The sequence below is a fragment of the Halyomorpha halys genome, unplaced genomic scaffold (assembly GCF_000696795.3).
Source record: "Halyomorpha halys isolate HHAL.00 unplaced genomic scaffold, Hhal_1.1 Scaffold624.1, whole genome shotgun sequence".
In the NCBI taxonomy this organism is placed as follows: domain Eukaryota; kingdom Metazoa; phylum Arthropoda; class Insecta; order Hemiptera; family Pentatomidae; genus Halyomorpha; species Halyomorpha halys.
The window spans coordinates 905,743-922,472 of NW_027106861.1; the positions used below are offsets into that span (position 1 = coordinate 905,743).

A 16,730-nucleotide genomic window follows, 5' to 3' on the forward strand; every position below is an offset into this window, starting at 1 on the left:
GAGATTTAAAAAAAAACAGGTGATGAAAAGACGTCAAAAAATTTTGTTTGAAGTTAATTGTTTGCAAAACGACGAAAAAAATAAAAAAAAAAATTGCTAAATTGATTAATTTTTTAAATTTAATCTTTTTTGATCAGTCCTGAAAAATTTTTGAAAATGGATGTAACCGGTTTTGAAACCAAACGCCTCAATTATAATTAACAAGGGGTCCAATTAAAATATTGCATTGTAAAACCCAAATATTTTGAAAGCGAAAACAGTATAGGAAATGTTTCACAACTCACGCTTCAATGGGGGGAAATTCAAAAACAACTTATACTGCTATTATTTGACTCCTCTAATTAGATCATAGCTATAGACTTACGCTCGCTCATAAGAGACAAACACATCCCTCGAGAAATTCTTTTAATGGAGATTGGGCTTATATTAAACAGTATTGTTCTGTTTAAGTGGATTTTGAATTTCTTTTTCTGTAGAGCGCAAGTTGTGGATCAGTAACCAAGAAACGAGAGGGTAAAAATAAATATCTATCTATCCATTAATAAATATGAGACACAAACTGACCTCAAGACCTGGTCCGATTCGATACTGGAGACTGCCTTAAGAAGCTCAGTGTTAAGGCGCTCCTTTCGGCGATTTCTTTGACAGCTGGACGTGCCATAACCGAAGCTGGAGGCGGTCTCGTACGACTCCCTCCTGCTGTACATTACAACAAATACTGATAACACAAGTCTCCCCACTTCAGGCATATATCCCACCTATACATTGATAATATTCTTCACTCTAATTGGAGTTTTGTTAAATATGGATAGTTGTTCAAATATAAGGCAAATTTTACGGTTTTTACTCTAGTAATTCCTTATTTTTACTTTCCTAGGCAGCTATGTAAGAATAGCATAGAAATCGAGTCAAATTTTGGATATCCAGTTTTCAACGAACCTATAGAGTCCTTTGAGTTAAAAAAAACTCTTTGAGGGCCATTAATGTGTCTGTCTGAGCCACGATTATCTCTTGAACGGGTGGGCCGATACTTTATATTTGGTTTGTAGTTTAGCTTCTGGTATCTTTGTGCCAAACGGGCATCCTATGTGCAATTGCCAAAAAGCGTGTTCTTCTGTAACTGAAGTGCCAAAACTGCTCCAATTGTTTTGATTAAACTTTCTTAAAATACTCCACTTGGAGGCTTCTTCATATATAGTATAAATCCCTGATAAAAATTCATAAATAAAATAAAATTTTAATTTAAAAATAATGTAAAAAGCATACATTAGATGGTAAACTGGGTATATGTTTAATTGAAAGTATTAGCTGAGAAACGCCTTTGATCTCAATAAACATAAGAACATTCAAATCCAACCAGTATTAGAGAAGATACTGTTTATTAGATACTTCTAACAAAGACGGCTTTTTAATTTTATGAATAATTCCATATGTATATCTATATATTCCACATTTCCGTTTCAAGGGTAGTTAAATTGTCAAAAACTAATTTATAAAAGTCTCTATCGGGCTAATATTAGTGAAGGTACAGTAAGAAATTATTATATTGGTAAGGAATTCGCGTGAAAAAAAATAACCAATTTATTTAAAATTTAAAGAACAAATGTATTTTAATAAAATATATCTTAAAACTTTATAATAATTAATAGTTAAGATGGGTTCCTTAATAGTCTGGATGATTAGTTCGATATTATATTTACATAAAGAAAAACTGATTCAAGATAGATGAGAGTTGATTCGGGCTCTAAGAAATTACCTGAGTGTTGTAAAAAAAATAATAGTTTACTCACATATCAAAACAGACTGTCATAAATGGATTACACTTACATGGATAAGATAGTCAACATCTCCACGATTTGTTTTCAAATTTTGATTCATACAAATCTCTATTATAGCCAACTGCCTTTGAAAATAATACAGTAGTTTATCTGAATGCGTCTTTTTAAATAGGTAATTACTTCTCTTTTCCTTTTGGGCGTTAAAAACATGAACATTCATAGATCTTTGATATTTAGTTTGATTTCAGTTGTTTTATGAAATAAAACATATTTAATCTCGGAAAAGCATTGCATGATTCTTTTACCATCAGTTTACTGTTGAATTAACAAAACTGATTAAAAAAGTTCTGACGAGCCGTTTTCGAAAAATAGGTTAACGCGAGCCTGGAGGAAATTAGTGGATTGAATATGAAAAATCGATATGGAGGCAACTAGACATCAGCCCACACCATCCCTGATATTTATATTTATGTTTAATTTCAACTAGTGAATTATTAGTTTACAAATTAAAAATTTCATCAAAAAATCAAATGAACAGTTCGATCGATTAGTCCAGTTTTAGCTAGAGACAAACACGGTACCAATATTTTCCTAGATATCTAAAACATTAAATATTTTTTTCCATTTTCCAGTAAAAATGCAAAGGTTTATGTCAATAAAGTGAGGCCCCCTTTATGAAAATATTTTGGGAGCAGGAAAGGAAGTTGCAAATTATTTATTAAAATTGTTAATTTGTTATTAATATGTTATAATTTGTTTAATTGTTATTAATTAAACTAATTATTCACAAGTTGAAATTAAACATAAATATAAATCTAGTCCTCAACATTAAATAAAGTGTAGAGCTATCATATCAACCTCAACTACCTGATCTACTTTAAATAATCACTAAAGGAAGTGGTATGAACTATTCTGATAACTTTGAAATTTCGTTCTAATATATTACTGTAATGACTTAGTAATATTAAATTATTAGTAAAATAAAATTTATATCAGTAATTTGTTCAAAATATAAAATTTTCATTTATAATTTTAAAAACGGAAGATGTTGAAATTATAGGCACTCTAACATCCATAATTATTTATATCAGTAATTTGTTCAAAATATAAATTCAATAAATGAATGTAGATATTACTTCTTTTCTCATTTATAATTTTTAACAGATGTTGAAATTATAGGCACTCTAACATCCATAATTATCATCTCTTATAATTAAAAATAATAAGTGAAGATGGTAGAGGGGTGCAGTAAGCAAATAAAGCATAAATAAACAAAAAATTATTTATTCCTGCTGACGTTTTGATCTGAGTTTCAGGTCATCAGAGAGCTTTCGACAGAAATTCTGGCTTCTCACATTAAAAATAATATATTTATGTAATTGTTAAAATATCCTCATACTCGATTTGAATTGAATACCATAAACCTACCAAGCATATCCTCACCCCAATTCTAAGACCTTATGTAGTATTCATTTAGATTTGTTCTAAATGAAGCTTGAAATTGAATGCATTCTTTACGTTGTATACCTAAAGTATACAAAGCCCTAATGCTTGAGTAGCTAATATTTGATTACTAAGGTGTTTTCTCTCAGTCACTGAAGCATCTTTCAGTCTATGGCCTCAGTAAGGGACTAGTCACATTGGAACACAGACATCTTAATAAACTTGAAAATCCACCTGCCGTAAATGGGGATTTTTCTGCACTAAACTCAGACATTTGTTGTTTTCAACATACATAAATTAAAGAACTAATTATTATATAGAATTGTTTCAATACTAAATAACCCATAAAAATTAAAATAGTTATAAGCATAATTTTTCATACTTTTATCTTTTTCATAATTATAATCGAGGAACACCCTTGAGTTTAATCAATTCTGGATAAAAGGTAGACAAGATATTTCATTTCCAGTTGTATTTATTAATGATTAAGATTCATTATCAATAGATATATGAATACTAATGTATTCATTACTGAGTAGTAGATATGCTAGTTATCATGATTAATGATAACAAATAATGATGTATTCCTAATTCATTATGACTGAATAGTATTTCATGGAAAAACAAATACTTAAATTGGGTTCACAAATATATTTTCAGGGAATACTGCCCAATTCTGATAACCGACTAACAAGGATTAAAAAAAAAATATTGTAATAAACTGAGTAAGAAATACAATTATATGAAGAGTTGAAAGAAAAAAAAAAAAACAACTTCAAAATGTAGTTATTTTATTTAAAAGTAAAAGGCATTAGTACAATCTTTGTGGAGGTCCCATTGTTGATTTAACATGTAATGACCTAACGTTTTGCCAATGCTTTTTGAGCAACGAAACCAAAAAGTTCACTGAAAGATGGACATTTTGCACTAATTCATCTGCTGTCATACCGACGTGTCCAACAGCTACAGACAAACACAGTACCTAAAACACAAAACAATTAATGTACAAACATATTCAACACATCACCATCCAGAACATAAAAGAGGGTGAACTTTGTAAAAGAGTTCATTTTGTTTAGAGCTAATCATATATAAACAGGGGGATGGAAAAGTGTTTTAAAATTAATAATAAGATCACTTAAACGGATCATTGTAAGAGTCCTCAATATATTTATTATCATAGGGCACATTACAGGTAACTAGTCAAGCATTATGCAACATGTTTGTTAAATGTCTTTTTATAATTAGATTTTATCAATAGTATTTTTTTTTTTTTTTAAAAGAAAAAATATTGATTTTATCTTTGATAAATAAAATACATTAACAAAAAATAACTATTTAATAACTAATTTAAATGGTTTATAAAATAAAAATGTATAAGAAATTTAAATAACTAAGTTATAATTATTAAAAATTATCATTTTATTCTATTAATACTATTATAAAACATAATAGCTAAAAAAAAAGTAATTGAAAAATTTAGGGTTATGAAAAGTAATCTTTTTTTTTTTTTTTTTTAATTTTTAAGGTCTATACACTATAGTATATGCATGATAAATAACTAACTAAATTATCATCAAGCATAAGTAAAAATAAATAGATAAACAAAGAAAAATAAAATTACCTTCTTCATCTGAAATTTGATAGTAGCTTTTACTTCATCAATCTTCTGCATCATAGATTCTTGATGCGATAATAACCCAGGAAATTTACCAGCTTTGTTAAGACCTGGACCCAAAAGCCTGGGAATCTGTTTAATGAGAGCTTCACTGGCAAGAAAAGCATCATATTTCTTGGCCAGCTTTTTAACCAACTTCTTCTGCTTATTTAATTTTTTAAGCGCTTCAACATCCATATAGGGCACATTATTGGCTTTAGCCTCATCACAATGCTGTTGGTCACCAAGTATACAGACCTGCATTTTAGGCCTGGGAATGTGCTTTAGCCTGAAAATTTTATATTTGATAATAAGCAGAAATAATTTTTCTAAATGCATAACAAGAAATTACTGCTCAAGTAAATTAGTAGGTATTCAGGGAAACCAAAGAAGTAAATAAACAAGACTTCCACACCAGGTAACAGTGGAAAACTAAGGTAAGCAGGGTACAGTAATGTAATTGGTTAGGATAATTCATTCCAAATGACCACATAAAAGAAAGGTGTGCATGCTGTATTCGGACAGGATTTTAAAATCTCCATTGAGCATTTTATTTTTTTCTGCTTAATAAATGGTTAAAAATAAAATAAATAGAAGAAGAGCTTAACATCTACTTCATTCCTTTAATTATAAATAATATCATTAATGTGAACAAAATCCACTTTTAACTTCACACAGGATTCAACTAGTTAAATGTCGACAGGCCTTATGGATGTTATAAAGTTATAATATTTAATTATATTTGGTGTGACCTATTATAAATATGTTATGGACTATTATCAAGAAAGCTCTAGAACAAGACCCTTGAAAATCAGGTGCTAGTTAGCACAATATAACATTAAATTTAAACAGATGGGGGAAAAATTATCTATATTAATACACCATAGGGGTACACTGAATGATAAAAAAACATGCCTCATATAACAATACACCCATTAAATTTTAAACACTTATGACAACACTAAGTTTACATAAGTCATTCAAGATAAACACTGAATAAAAGAAATATATTTTTTATTTTTCCTTTAATCTGAAGGAACAATTTTTTAACTAAATCAGAATATTTAATACTAAACAGAAGAATGGATAAGAAAAAAAAAGAGCAATCTGTGAAAGAAGAACTTATGTAACAGCCTAATTTAGTGTGATAAATACTTAGAAACACAAAATAATAACTATTATATTACCATTGCAGAAAGAAATTAAATTTCGGTCATTATGACCTACCCAGTTTATTTAAGACCCTGGGTGAAGGTCCGTCATGATATATATCACGACTACCTGAACCCCAAGAAAAGTATTGGTTGGTTAACAGCATATACATAATAATTAAATCTAATAAGCAGAAAAATATAAACATTATCATTTCCATAATTAAATAGTCCAACTCAAAGTATTGCTGAACACCAAACCAATTTCATTAATAAATAAGTTGACTTGGGGTAAGGTCTTACTTAACAGTGCCTGAAAAACGTTTGTCCTTCTGGGGATCATAGTTTTTCAGACCAATTTGAATCTCCACAGTTTCAACAAAATTCCTCTTCTTTTCTTGTGAATTTGTGAGCACAGAATTCACACATTCATATAATGTTTCCCTTGAAACCTTGGACCTACAAAATATGATAAAGACAAAATGTTAAAAGTAAGTACGAAAATAATTACTAAATCTTAAAACATAACAGTTTTTATTTTAAAAGTATTATAGGCGCAAAGTGGGAAGTAAGAACTATATATTGACTCATTAATTACAGTTAACAAAAACGTAATTAGTTATAACTCAACAACTAAAAGACTGTATTTCCTTTAATACTTGAAAATTGATAATCATATATCTAACAAATTGCTTATTTTCTATATTAACATGAATTCATAAAGTAATAAATTAAAATTTTTGAATACTTCATTAATTTTTTGCAAAATAATTTAAACAATTTTTTAAAACAGGAAAGATTAGCCTTGAAATATAAGAAATAACACTCCTCTCCTCTAATTCACACCATAGTAATCATCCTTAAAGTAGTATCTAAACAAGATCAGACATTTTTCTCAAATGAACAAAATCAAATAAGAAGTTGCAAAACTAAACTAGATATACATCCATATTGTCTGAGGTACTCCAAAGAACGACATTAAAAAAAAACATTTGAACTTAAACCGAGTATAAACTGCAATAATTTATAATGGGAAGATAGACAATAACCTATCTTAAAACTCACTGAGAAAAGCTCAGCAACTGTGAAGTTAGAAATTAAACATTACAAGATTTTCAAAACTGGATTAAATAGATATTTAATTGAACAACAACATAAAGATAACGATAAATTAATAATTATCAAATTCAATATCATAAGCGTTGAGTTATTAGCTTAGCTAAAATATTAATGGCGACCACGTGGAGCTTATAATCTGAAACTACTCAATCCTATGTTAAAACAGTGCAGATTAAATACAATGGAAATTATTAAACGAAATGGGCTAAAACTGTGAAATAGGGAAAAAAATAAATTCATAAAGAAAACTCACGTCATTTTCCGAAAGAAGTTTCACGAAGAAAACGACACCACGTTACCGCCACTTAATGAAAGAATCGAGAGCACTTGTATTAGGAAAGGAGGGGATAAAGATATCGATACTAAACAATATGGATATATTTTGCGCCTTTAATCGATACTTTTGTGATAGGAATTTAGAGATTGTTGACTACGTTGGTAATTTCAAATAATACTCTTGGGCCCAGTCGGTATAAAGTCTGATTAAAATAATAATATAGGTCGTTTAATAGTATTTTTATAAAACAATGGAGGATAAAATATAGCCATTAAACAAAACTGCATACTGTTAATAGAAATGTCAGAAAAAATATTCATAGCGAAGTTTAAAGTAATAATTATTCAAATATTAAAGCATTAGCAAAATTAAGTAAATAAGCAGTAAACGAATAGTAACAAGTGAATTGTAACGAATATCTATTTTAAAGGGCACAGACATCATAGATGTCAAAGAAACACTGCCTTTCATTAAATTCATATTCAATCGATAATAAATATGTCCTGTTGTGGTTGGAACATTTTTTTTTTTGTTTCAGTTCCTTCAGAAAATTTTAATTACACTGCGAAATTCCCAAGGCATCATTATGGGTTGAGGGTATTGGCAGTGGTGTTACCCCTTCCTAATCACTTGAAACCACGAAAATTCGTGTCAATTTGAAAACCTACTTTTAACTAAGAAAAATGTGCTAAAGACATTATTCAAAGAGGTTAACGACATCAACAATAACATCTAATTTTAATGTTTCTTATCCCAACAGGAATTATCTGAGTAATTTAGAGATAATTTTCTATTACGCAAACTATATTTTCTATTGGAAGATATAGATTGACCGTGTGTAAAGATGAAAGGAATATGGTCCGGGTGCGGTCAAAAAAACTCAAATAGTAGAATATACTATTTGAGTTTTTTTGACCGCACCCGGACCATATATTTTCTATTGTACTATTATACATTTTTATAGTGATCTCTTTCATTAAAATCATTACTGAATGATAGAAAATACACAAAAAGTAAAATTTATTTGCAAACTTCTTCTTTTCCCACCTCTATCTTCCTCCTTATATTATTTTCTGGCGTGGAGAGACCTTGATCTACTCTGCTAAGCCTCACGGTTCCTTCAAAACCGCTCTTGTCATTCGAGTGTTTTTCTTCCAATCCTTTAGATGTTTTTTTCATAGAAATTCCAGGTCTTCTGGATGGCTTCTTGCCAGTGGGTCGAGCTTCCATTGCCTTTCTGGGTTCACGGTCCTCTCTCTTTCGACAAACATATGCGAACCACTAAAGCTGTCTCTTTTCTAGGGTGGATTATGATATTGTAATATTCAGGTCTTCCCTAATCCTTTCAATTCTTGTGCTGTCTATTCAATATTTTCCTGTAACTTAACGTAAGAACATCATTTCAGCACCTGTGATCCTGCTTAACAAGCATTACCCAGCTTTCACTCCCATAGATAAGAGTAAGGAGGTATACTGATTGGTTACTATGGAACTTTGTTCGTGCCCCGCATCTGATAGCCATCGTCACCTGCTATTGGTGCTTTGGTTAACTCTAGCAATTCTATTTGCGATTTCCTAATATGTTTATGTTTGTTCCTGTACAGTTGGTTGTGTTCTTTCTGACACTAATAGATAATATTAGGTATTCTTGACCAGAAGGTCTCGACAATGCGTATTAAAGTTAGAAAAGGTAGTTGATTAGGAGGTGAATAGACAGGATGAGACTTAAAGGGTGACAGCCGTAATTTCTCTGAGGAGAGTAACCTCGTCCTACCGGTTACTATTCCTGCAGATACAAAGGAGGTATGTAAGCCCGGAGTTGTTATTTATAACATTATACAATTATTTACATTTTACTGAATAAATAAACACAATATCTGACTAGGTGCTCCAAGGTGAAATGAACTGAAGCTCTTTGTCTTGGCGGGAAGAAATAATGGTGCTAGAACGGGCGATCCCTGATATATAGCATCACTACATACTTAAGTAATTAAAGTTCTTGAATACTTTGAGAACTTCATCCTTACAGTCCTTCTCCACTGTTTTCACTTCATCTGGGGAAAGGGACATTACCTTACTCTAGGAGGCATTCATGGTCATCCCTTTTCCCTGAAGTTCCTCCTGCCATTCCTGTGAACACAGTTTCTGTTTTTCATCACAAATGAGACCGATATCGTCAGTATATAAGACTAACTGAGCACCATCATCATATTCCAATTATCAATAACTGTGTGGAGTTTTATGGATTTCATCTAAAAATATGGAAATTAAGAGTGGGATAGGCTATCCCCCTGTTTGACACTTCTATCAGTTGGAAGAGGAACAGACTGTTCCGTTGATCCTTACTCCACCTTTTGAATTAGTATATACAGATTTTAAGGCAGTAATGAGATCTCTAGGAACATTTTTTGCCACCAAAGCATTCCATATTTCTTGTTGAGGACCCTATGGGATTCCATGGTAAAAACCTGCCTGCTCCTCCACAATTTGTTTTAATTTCTTTTTTTCCATGTGTGTACTTTTTGTGGGCCAGGGACAAGAAACTGATTGGCTTGTAATTAGCTCACACTATTTGACAGCCTTTTTTGTGGATTAAAATAATCACGCTGTATTCCCAATCTTTTGTGGTTGCCTTGGGTCCCATACAGTCTGAAATAGCCTTCGCAGAGCTTTAATCAGCTAGTGCAACCATATTACAAAAACTTGAAGGCAATGATACCTCTACCTACCACCTGGCCTTTCTTCATCAGCTCAAGAGCCACTTATACTTCCTCTTCATTCATGGTTTCCACGCTAACTTCACATAGCACCTGTTTCTTTTGATCTTCAATTACTTCTTCATTAGCAAAAAGATTTAGGTAATATCTACGCCATCTATCTAATATTTTGCAAGGTTCTGTTAGCTGTTCACTATTACCATCTTTTAAATTTTTCACTGTCTTTGCTTTTTTTTTTTCCTTTCAAGAATTTCAGTTTGCCAAGATTTATTCAGGTTTTGATTTGTGTTATCAAAGCTTTTCCATAATTCTTTCCAACTGTTGCTTTTGTCTTGTTTCTTGTACTTAGCATAATTGTCGGGCATCATATTGTGTTGGTAGGACTTGTACGCTTGCTTCTTTTTTTTCTTGCTTATAATTAATTTTATATTGTCATCCCACCATTATTTCATTATTCATGAAGCCCTGCTAAGTGGGGCGAAATATTGGCTCCTAATAAATATTTTTAGTACTACTATACACATGGTCAATCAATGATCTACCAATTAAAACATGTCATTTGTTAAACTCAGCTATAAAATAAAGTAGTTTCAAGGTGTTATTGTTTCTCACATCTCTGAGCCAAATGAATTAAATAGCTGAATATATGTAGATTTTTTTTCCAAATTTAGAATTACCAAGAAAAGTTGGCCAAATTCAGTAATGATGCACAATGCCTTCTCCTGTGAGTGAATAGCTTTTGCAACATACAGATCGAAAATCGAGGAACAGAATTTTATAAAAAAAACAAACTTTATTTCAATTTACTGGCAAGAAGATTCCCTATTAGTAATTAAGAATTTTTTCATGGATTCTTGAGGAGGCCTGAGACACACATAAAATATTGAAGGGATCCACTTCATACAAAATTGGAAGAAGGTGTCTTATCCTTTCCCAGTGCCAGTCAATCAGAGAAAGTACCATATTTTGAAAGTTTTATAAGCCAATAAATAGCTATCCAAGGATTTGTGAACCCTCGATTTATATCGAGTTGGTCATGGTTTGTCTGGTAGGACTAGTTGTTAATACTAAGCAAAATCTATCCTATTTCTGATCAAAGTCTAACATGAAAATTAATAGATAATCCCATAGTTAAGAATCTATCAGAGAAGGGTACCATACCTTTTATGGTATCCATATCACATTACCAGTCTTCATCATGATCGTAAGTCATATATTCACAATACTATATCATTCTAAAACTTATTCGGATTTTTTTTTTTTTTTTTTTTTTTTTTACTACCAGTAATTGAACACTTATTCAGTTTTTTTTCACAGTTCTGTTATAAATATACGTTCAGGCTGAGTAAAGTTCCATACCAATTGACGTGTTTAATATATTTTAATGACTTTGTATTGCAGCCACTCACACCTGCTATAGAAGGGGGTGGGGAAAACTTTTTTTCTGTCATCATTTCCCCTTAAAATATTTCTGTGCCAGCTATATTTGTAAATTAGGGGTCAATTTAACATTTTGCAAGAAACTTGTATAAAAACCATTTGTTCGTGAGAGTTAAAAATATATCAATATTCATTGTTATAAAAACCAATTTTGGCAACCTGCACTCTTTTTTTTCTTAAGAATAGTCCAAGTTCCATGAAATACACATGAAAATGTGTAGGAATATATTAAAAAAATTATATTGAAGTTACTATAAATACAAAATATCTTCAAGAAAGCTTCATTGGAGTGTTAGTCCTTAGGAAAATCTTTGTTTTATATGTACATAACTAATAACAATATAATTACAAGTTTAAGGATATAACATTCATATAAATTTATCATAATCACAATATTATTTTACAAATCAAACATTACCATAAACAAAATATTTTTTAAAAATTGGAAGAAAAATCATCGGCTATAAGGGTGCATCTGGTTGGCTGATTTTATATTTGTTTTAATACCACTCGGAACTTTCCCCATTTGTCCCACTAGAAAAAAAAAAATCATAATTAAAGACACATATAGATATTTATTTTATACTTAAGCAGTAACCAAATATAACAAATAAATTAATTTAAAATTACTTAAGAAAGTAAGAAAGATTAAAAGATACAAATTAATAAAAGATATACTTTGTTGTTGAAGCTGATTAGAAGGTAGTTGTCCACCACCAACTGGCCTTCCTGAAGGTCCCATCATGTTAGGAGGTAACTGCCCTTGTCCCATTCCCTAAAATGAAATATAAATTTATAATAATTAAATAACATATTTTTCCTATATATTTAACTATCACCTGAAACCAGTCCTGAACTTTATGTAATTGTAATTTTTTGAACTATTTGATGATTTTTTTTCCCACCACATTCTTAAAAATTTGTCATATAAACCCACTTTTTTTTTTATTTAGTCTTTTTTTTTTTACACCCCAAATGTATCTTTAACAAACTAAAAATGAATTTTATGTTAATAACAAGACTTTCTTTGTTGAGTTACAAATACCAACCGTCATTGAATACATACAAACTTACTACAATTGCATTGTGCATATTAATAGGACCAATGGTCATAACTCTCACGGCTTAGTATTATTCATATCTCACATGTTACTTGTAAATTAATATAACTGTAAGGTTATCAGCTGATTTAATTTTTTTTTTTTTTTTTTTTATAGGTGTAGATATAAATATGAAGAGAAAAGAAAATGAATTGTTACACTAAGTTGATTACTTGAAGTGTTATTGGTCATCAAATGTTTTTTTATTTATTTTCTATGTATTGAAATATATTGGATCAGCACAAAATGTAGCTTAAAGGGAAATTAAATGACTTGTTTTATAGTATAGGTATACATAATTGGAAAACTATTTGCATATGTATATAATAAACGATGCTTTGTTGAAAATATTTCGAAACAAAGTTTATCGTAAGCATCATTTGTTTTTAAATATATAAGATTGGGATCAGAGCCGAACCTGCATTATATCCAAATTTGCAGAAAAACGAGTTGTCATTATGAATACAATCCAACAGGATAATAAAGTGCTCTTAGCTTAGTAATATTTACACCTTTCTTTTTCATTTAAATTCATGTCTATTTCTTTTGAAATATTTTTTGAGAACAGAAGATGTTTTGTACAGAAAAAATAGCTGTGGATTGACTCTTAGGTTGGGAGAGAATCTTAGGGCACACTCAGCTTCGGTAGATGGCCCTTCATTGGGTTAGGAGATGTTGATTATATCACTTATTGTTATAATAGTAATAATAAATCCAAACCAAGAATCAACTTCAGAACTTTCAAGAGTGGTAATGGTACAGGTTTTATTTTATTTAGTTATATATACAATTTTGTTACACTCAAACTAAACAACTAGTATAGAAGATATCTCTAAATAAAACATCAAGTACCTTTTTAAAAATATATAAGTATACATTTTTAAAAGAAGTAGGGTCAAGATGATAACAAAAAGTCAACTTACATCACATACCTTCAATCCTTTCCCCATAGCTACAGCAGCAACTAAAGTATTGGTATCTGCTAATGAAGAAGTTATCGCTGAACCTGATCTCCCACTTCCCTCTGTTTCCCATTCTTCTCTTGCTTTAGAGACTATTTCCCAAACATGTCCCACAACTTTACTGTACGCTGTCATTTGCTTCTATAAACAAGAAAATATGAAATTTATTAGCTAAGGAACAACTGAAATCAAGATCATTTAATCATTTCTGCTATTATGGTACCCCTCATGCATTCAAATAAATAAACACATTATGATCTAACTCACATCTATTTGTATAGGTAGTTCCTTTTTTTTTTTTTTTTTAAGAGGAACTTCCTTCTAATTCCTTTCCTTAAAACTTTTATTATTTACATATTTACACATATTAAAATAGATTACAACACTTAGAGAAAGCAATAACTAAGTAACCAAATTAATGCATACCTGTACTGTCTCAAAAGACAAATTTGATGCCTTATGTTCAAGTTGTATCATTTTCTGTTCTACTTCTGGTACTGGTTTTGTACGAAGATAATCTGGAGCTAGGTCATGTGAAAACACTGCTACTCTTCCTTCTGTTAGTCTCAATAACTGCTCATCTCTTTCTGGGCTTAATTCCAGGGGAATAATAGCCAACGTTCTTAATAGAGGATATTTATCATGACCAAGCATTTTTGATAAAGAGACCAACTAAAATTATTATTATTTCTTTATATATTTCATCATTAGTAAAACAAATTATAATAAATAAAAAAAAAGAACATTTACCTGACTGGAAAGTAAAGCAAAATTGTCGAGCAAATTTGGCCAGTTAAGATTTTCACTCTCATTTTCAAGTTTAAAAATCATAGAACCAATGGAGTTTTTCAAATCATTTACTCTTGATAAAATGGCATCTAAAGCTGTTTCTAATTGTTTTTCTTCCCTTTGCATCTTCATTAAAATATATTACAATATTCAATTAATCTGAAAATTAGCTATAGATTAATGAATGCCACTACAAAAGATAACAATTGATAATAATCATTATAAGTTCTGTGGACTTTGCTGTTGACAAATAGTGTTGTTTCTTATTATTACCAACAATTTATTCTAACACTACAACATACAAGTTACTATTAATAACTCAGTATCTATTAATTATTGGTTGCTAATCACTTCAAAAGATTTGGAAAACATGTGATAATTAAGAGGGCTATATTAAAATTAGGTACTAATTCACCACTTGTGCCCGAAAGGAAGGAAATTCAAAATTCATTTAAAAAGAATACTATAGATCAGTATAAGCCCAACCAGGACTGTTTACAGCTAAGCTAAGAAAGAGTTAAAATTTCAACTGACTGCAGTGGGGTGTCAACTCTTATTTCTATGGCGAACCCCAACAGAAAACCCTCCTGTACGTCAGAAATGACCAAGGCGATCATGAAATAAAAAAAAAAAAAAAAAATGTGGGCCCAACCTTTGAAAAGCAACTGTTTATTAATCCCCTTAAGAGCAAGAGGGAGACGACAACTATGATCTAATTAAAGCAATAATAATAATAGAATGAGTTGCTTTTTGAATTTCTTGCCAGTGGAGTACGAGTAGTGAACTTTTACCGAAATTTATATCACTCTTATAGTTAAACACAAAAATTAGATATAAATTTTAAAAAAATTAGAAGTAATTAATTAAGAGCTAGTGGTTTGCAAATAGCTAACTACATCAAAATATGAAAGATAATTATAATATAACAAAAAAACATAGAGCAATATAGAACTGCGAGGAAAAACATTCAATTTAACTCTAAGGGGGACAGGTGGGTCTGAAAGACGCATAGTAATATTTATTTTCCTTACATTTGAGTGTTATGAACTAATTTATTTATTTTTTGTTATTAAATCCATTTCAATTTAAATTAATAAGTGCATTATATTGAACTTACGATTAAATATGAAAAATAGACAAATAATATTAACTAGAACCAACAAACCCACAAGTTGCTTTCTGTGTTAAGATGAACTGAGGAAGTTAGAATTAGAAGGACCCATAATAAGTCAACTGTGTGGTTTTAAATACTGACATTCAAACATTTCATCACATCAAAACAATGACTCTCCATTCAACAATCAATTTTTTATTCCGATTCTTTTCTTTCCAATGAGAATATCCTTAGGATGAAAAAAACTATTGAAGTAGTCATTCATTGCATTGATGTGATGACAGCTCATAAATGTCAAGTCTAAAATCTTAGATTAAGCTTGGATGGACCCTACTAACACCAACCTCCTCCATTCTACTGGAACATCACTGACCACCCATAATTTTCAAAATAGGATTATATTTCATATAAAATCAGTGAAATTATGTTTGGCTACTACCAATAACTCTAATCTAGGTAATAAGTCCTCAACAATACTTCATTAACAAGGGAATTAAATGATAGACTTACATAATCACTAAAATAAAAATTACACGATAATTAGATTTTTCTGATACATTTAAAGACAATCCTTTGAGATCACTTCTGAAACTCCGCGAAGCAGTGTACACAATTATTTTTAAGTAAGTTATAAACAATGGTAATAGCAAAGAGGTATTTTTCAGTAGAATCTGAAATATATAGTAAACCATAGTAAGTGGGTTCAACTTTCGATTGAATTCATTCCCGTAGTTCTTCATAGATTCCTTCAACCTTTTACCACTAACAGGTATTTCATCTCCCAAATGTTTACTGATTTTTCAGATTTCAAGTTCTCAGTCTTCATTAATATATGTGTTTGTGTGTGTATACATATGTTTATGAATCTTGAGGATCAGTCAATAAGACAACTATATTGAGGCCTCAATATAGTTGTCTTATTGCCTGATCCTCAAGATCCACAAAAATGTATGTTGTTGATAGTAAAGTAAAAAGTTAATATATAGCAGATAGGAATGATCTTGACATTCAGATCTCGATAGTGGTAAAAAAAAGCGCATAGTTTCATCCTTCTTCATAACTATGTACCATCGACTTGCCGAAGGACTTTTTTGATGGCTGGTCAATTGTAATTCCTTCAATGTTGACAATATGTAATTAATTAATTAATTTGCCAATATTGACAATCAAATTAAGAAGTGAT

General features: G+C 30.2%; 3 protein-coding genes across 5 annotated transcripts in view; all 3 read right to left on the reverse strand.

Moving 5' to 3' along the window:
- Nucleotides 1–720, reverse strand: part of LOC106684867 (transient receptor potential channel pyrexia) — a 20,631-nt gene extending 19,911 nt beyond the window's left edge. The window contains exon 1 of one of the 2 annotated variants that reach the window (XM_014427173.2): nucleotides 565–720. In XM_014427173.2, the coding sequence (XP_014282659.2) occupies nucleotides 565–707 (143 nt within the window). In that variant the 5' untranslated portion in view covers nucleotides 708–720. The remainder of the gene's footprint in view (nucleotides 1–564) is intronic. The other variant, XM_067045172.1, reaches the window with a different exon arrangement.
- A 3,275-nt stretch (nucleotides 721–3,995) lies between these two features.
- RpL10Ab (ribosomal protein L10Ab) overlaps nucleotides 3,996–16,730 on the reverse strand; it is a 64,461-nt gene continuing 51,726 nt past the window's right edge. The window contains exons 2-5 of the mRNA XM_014427176.2: nucleotides 7,402–7,437; nucleotides 6,333–6,488; nucleotides 4,846–5,167; nucleotides 3,996–4,203 (exon numbers count right to left, since the gene is read on the reverse strand). Of these exons, the coding sequence (XP_014282662.1) occupies nucleotides 4,033–4,203; nucleotides 4,846–5,167; nucleotides 6,333–6,488; nucleotides 7,402–7,406 (654 nt within the window). The 5' untranslated portion in view covers nucleotides 7,407–7,437 and the 3' untranslated portion in view covers nucleotides 3,996–4,032. The remainder of the gene's footprint in view (nucleotides 4,204–4,845; nucleotides 5,168–6,332; nucleotides 6,489–7,401; nucleotides 7,438–16,730) is intronic.
- On the reverse strand, nucleotides 11,799–16,206 carry MED8 (mediator complex subunit 8). 2 transcript variants are annotated; one of them, XM_014427121.2, is made up of 6 exons: nucleotides 16,058–16,206; nucleotides 14,395–14,592; nucleotides 14,071–14,316; nucleotides 13,615–13,785; nucleotides 12,261–12,357; nucleotides 11,799–12,116 (listed from the first exon to the last, which is right to left on the reverse strand). In XM_014427121.2, exons 2-6 carry the CDS (start codon nucleotides 14,563–14,565, stop codon nucleotides 12,037–12,039), a joined length of 765 nt encoding a protein of 254 aa, XP_014282607.1. In that variant the 5' UTR covers nucleotides 14,566–14,592; nucleotides 16,058–16,206; the 3' UTR covers nucleotides 11,799–12,036. The 2 variants fall into 2 exon arrangements, with proteins under 2 accessions (XP_014282607.1, XP_014282606.1); XM_014427120.2 differs by having other exon boundaries at nucleotides 13,606–13,785.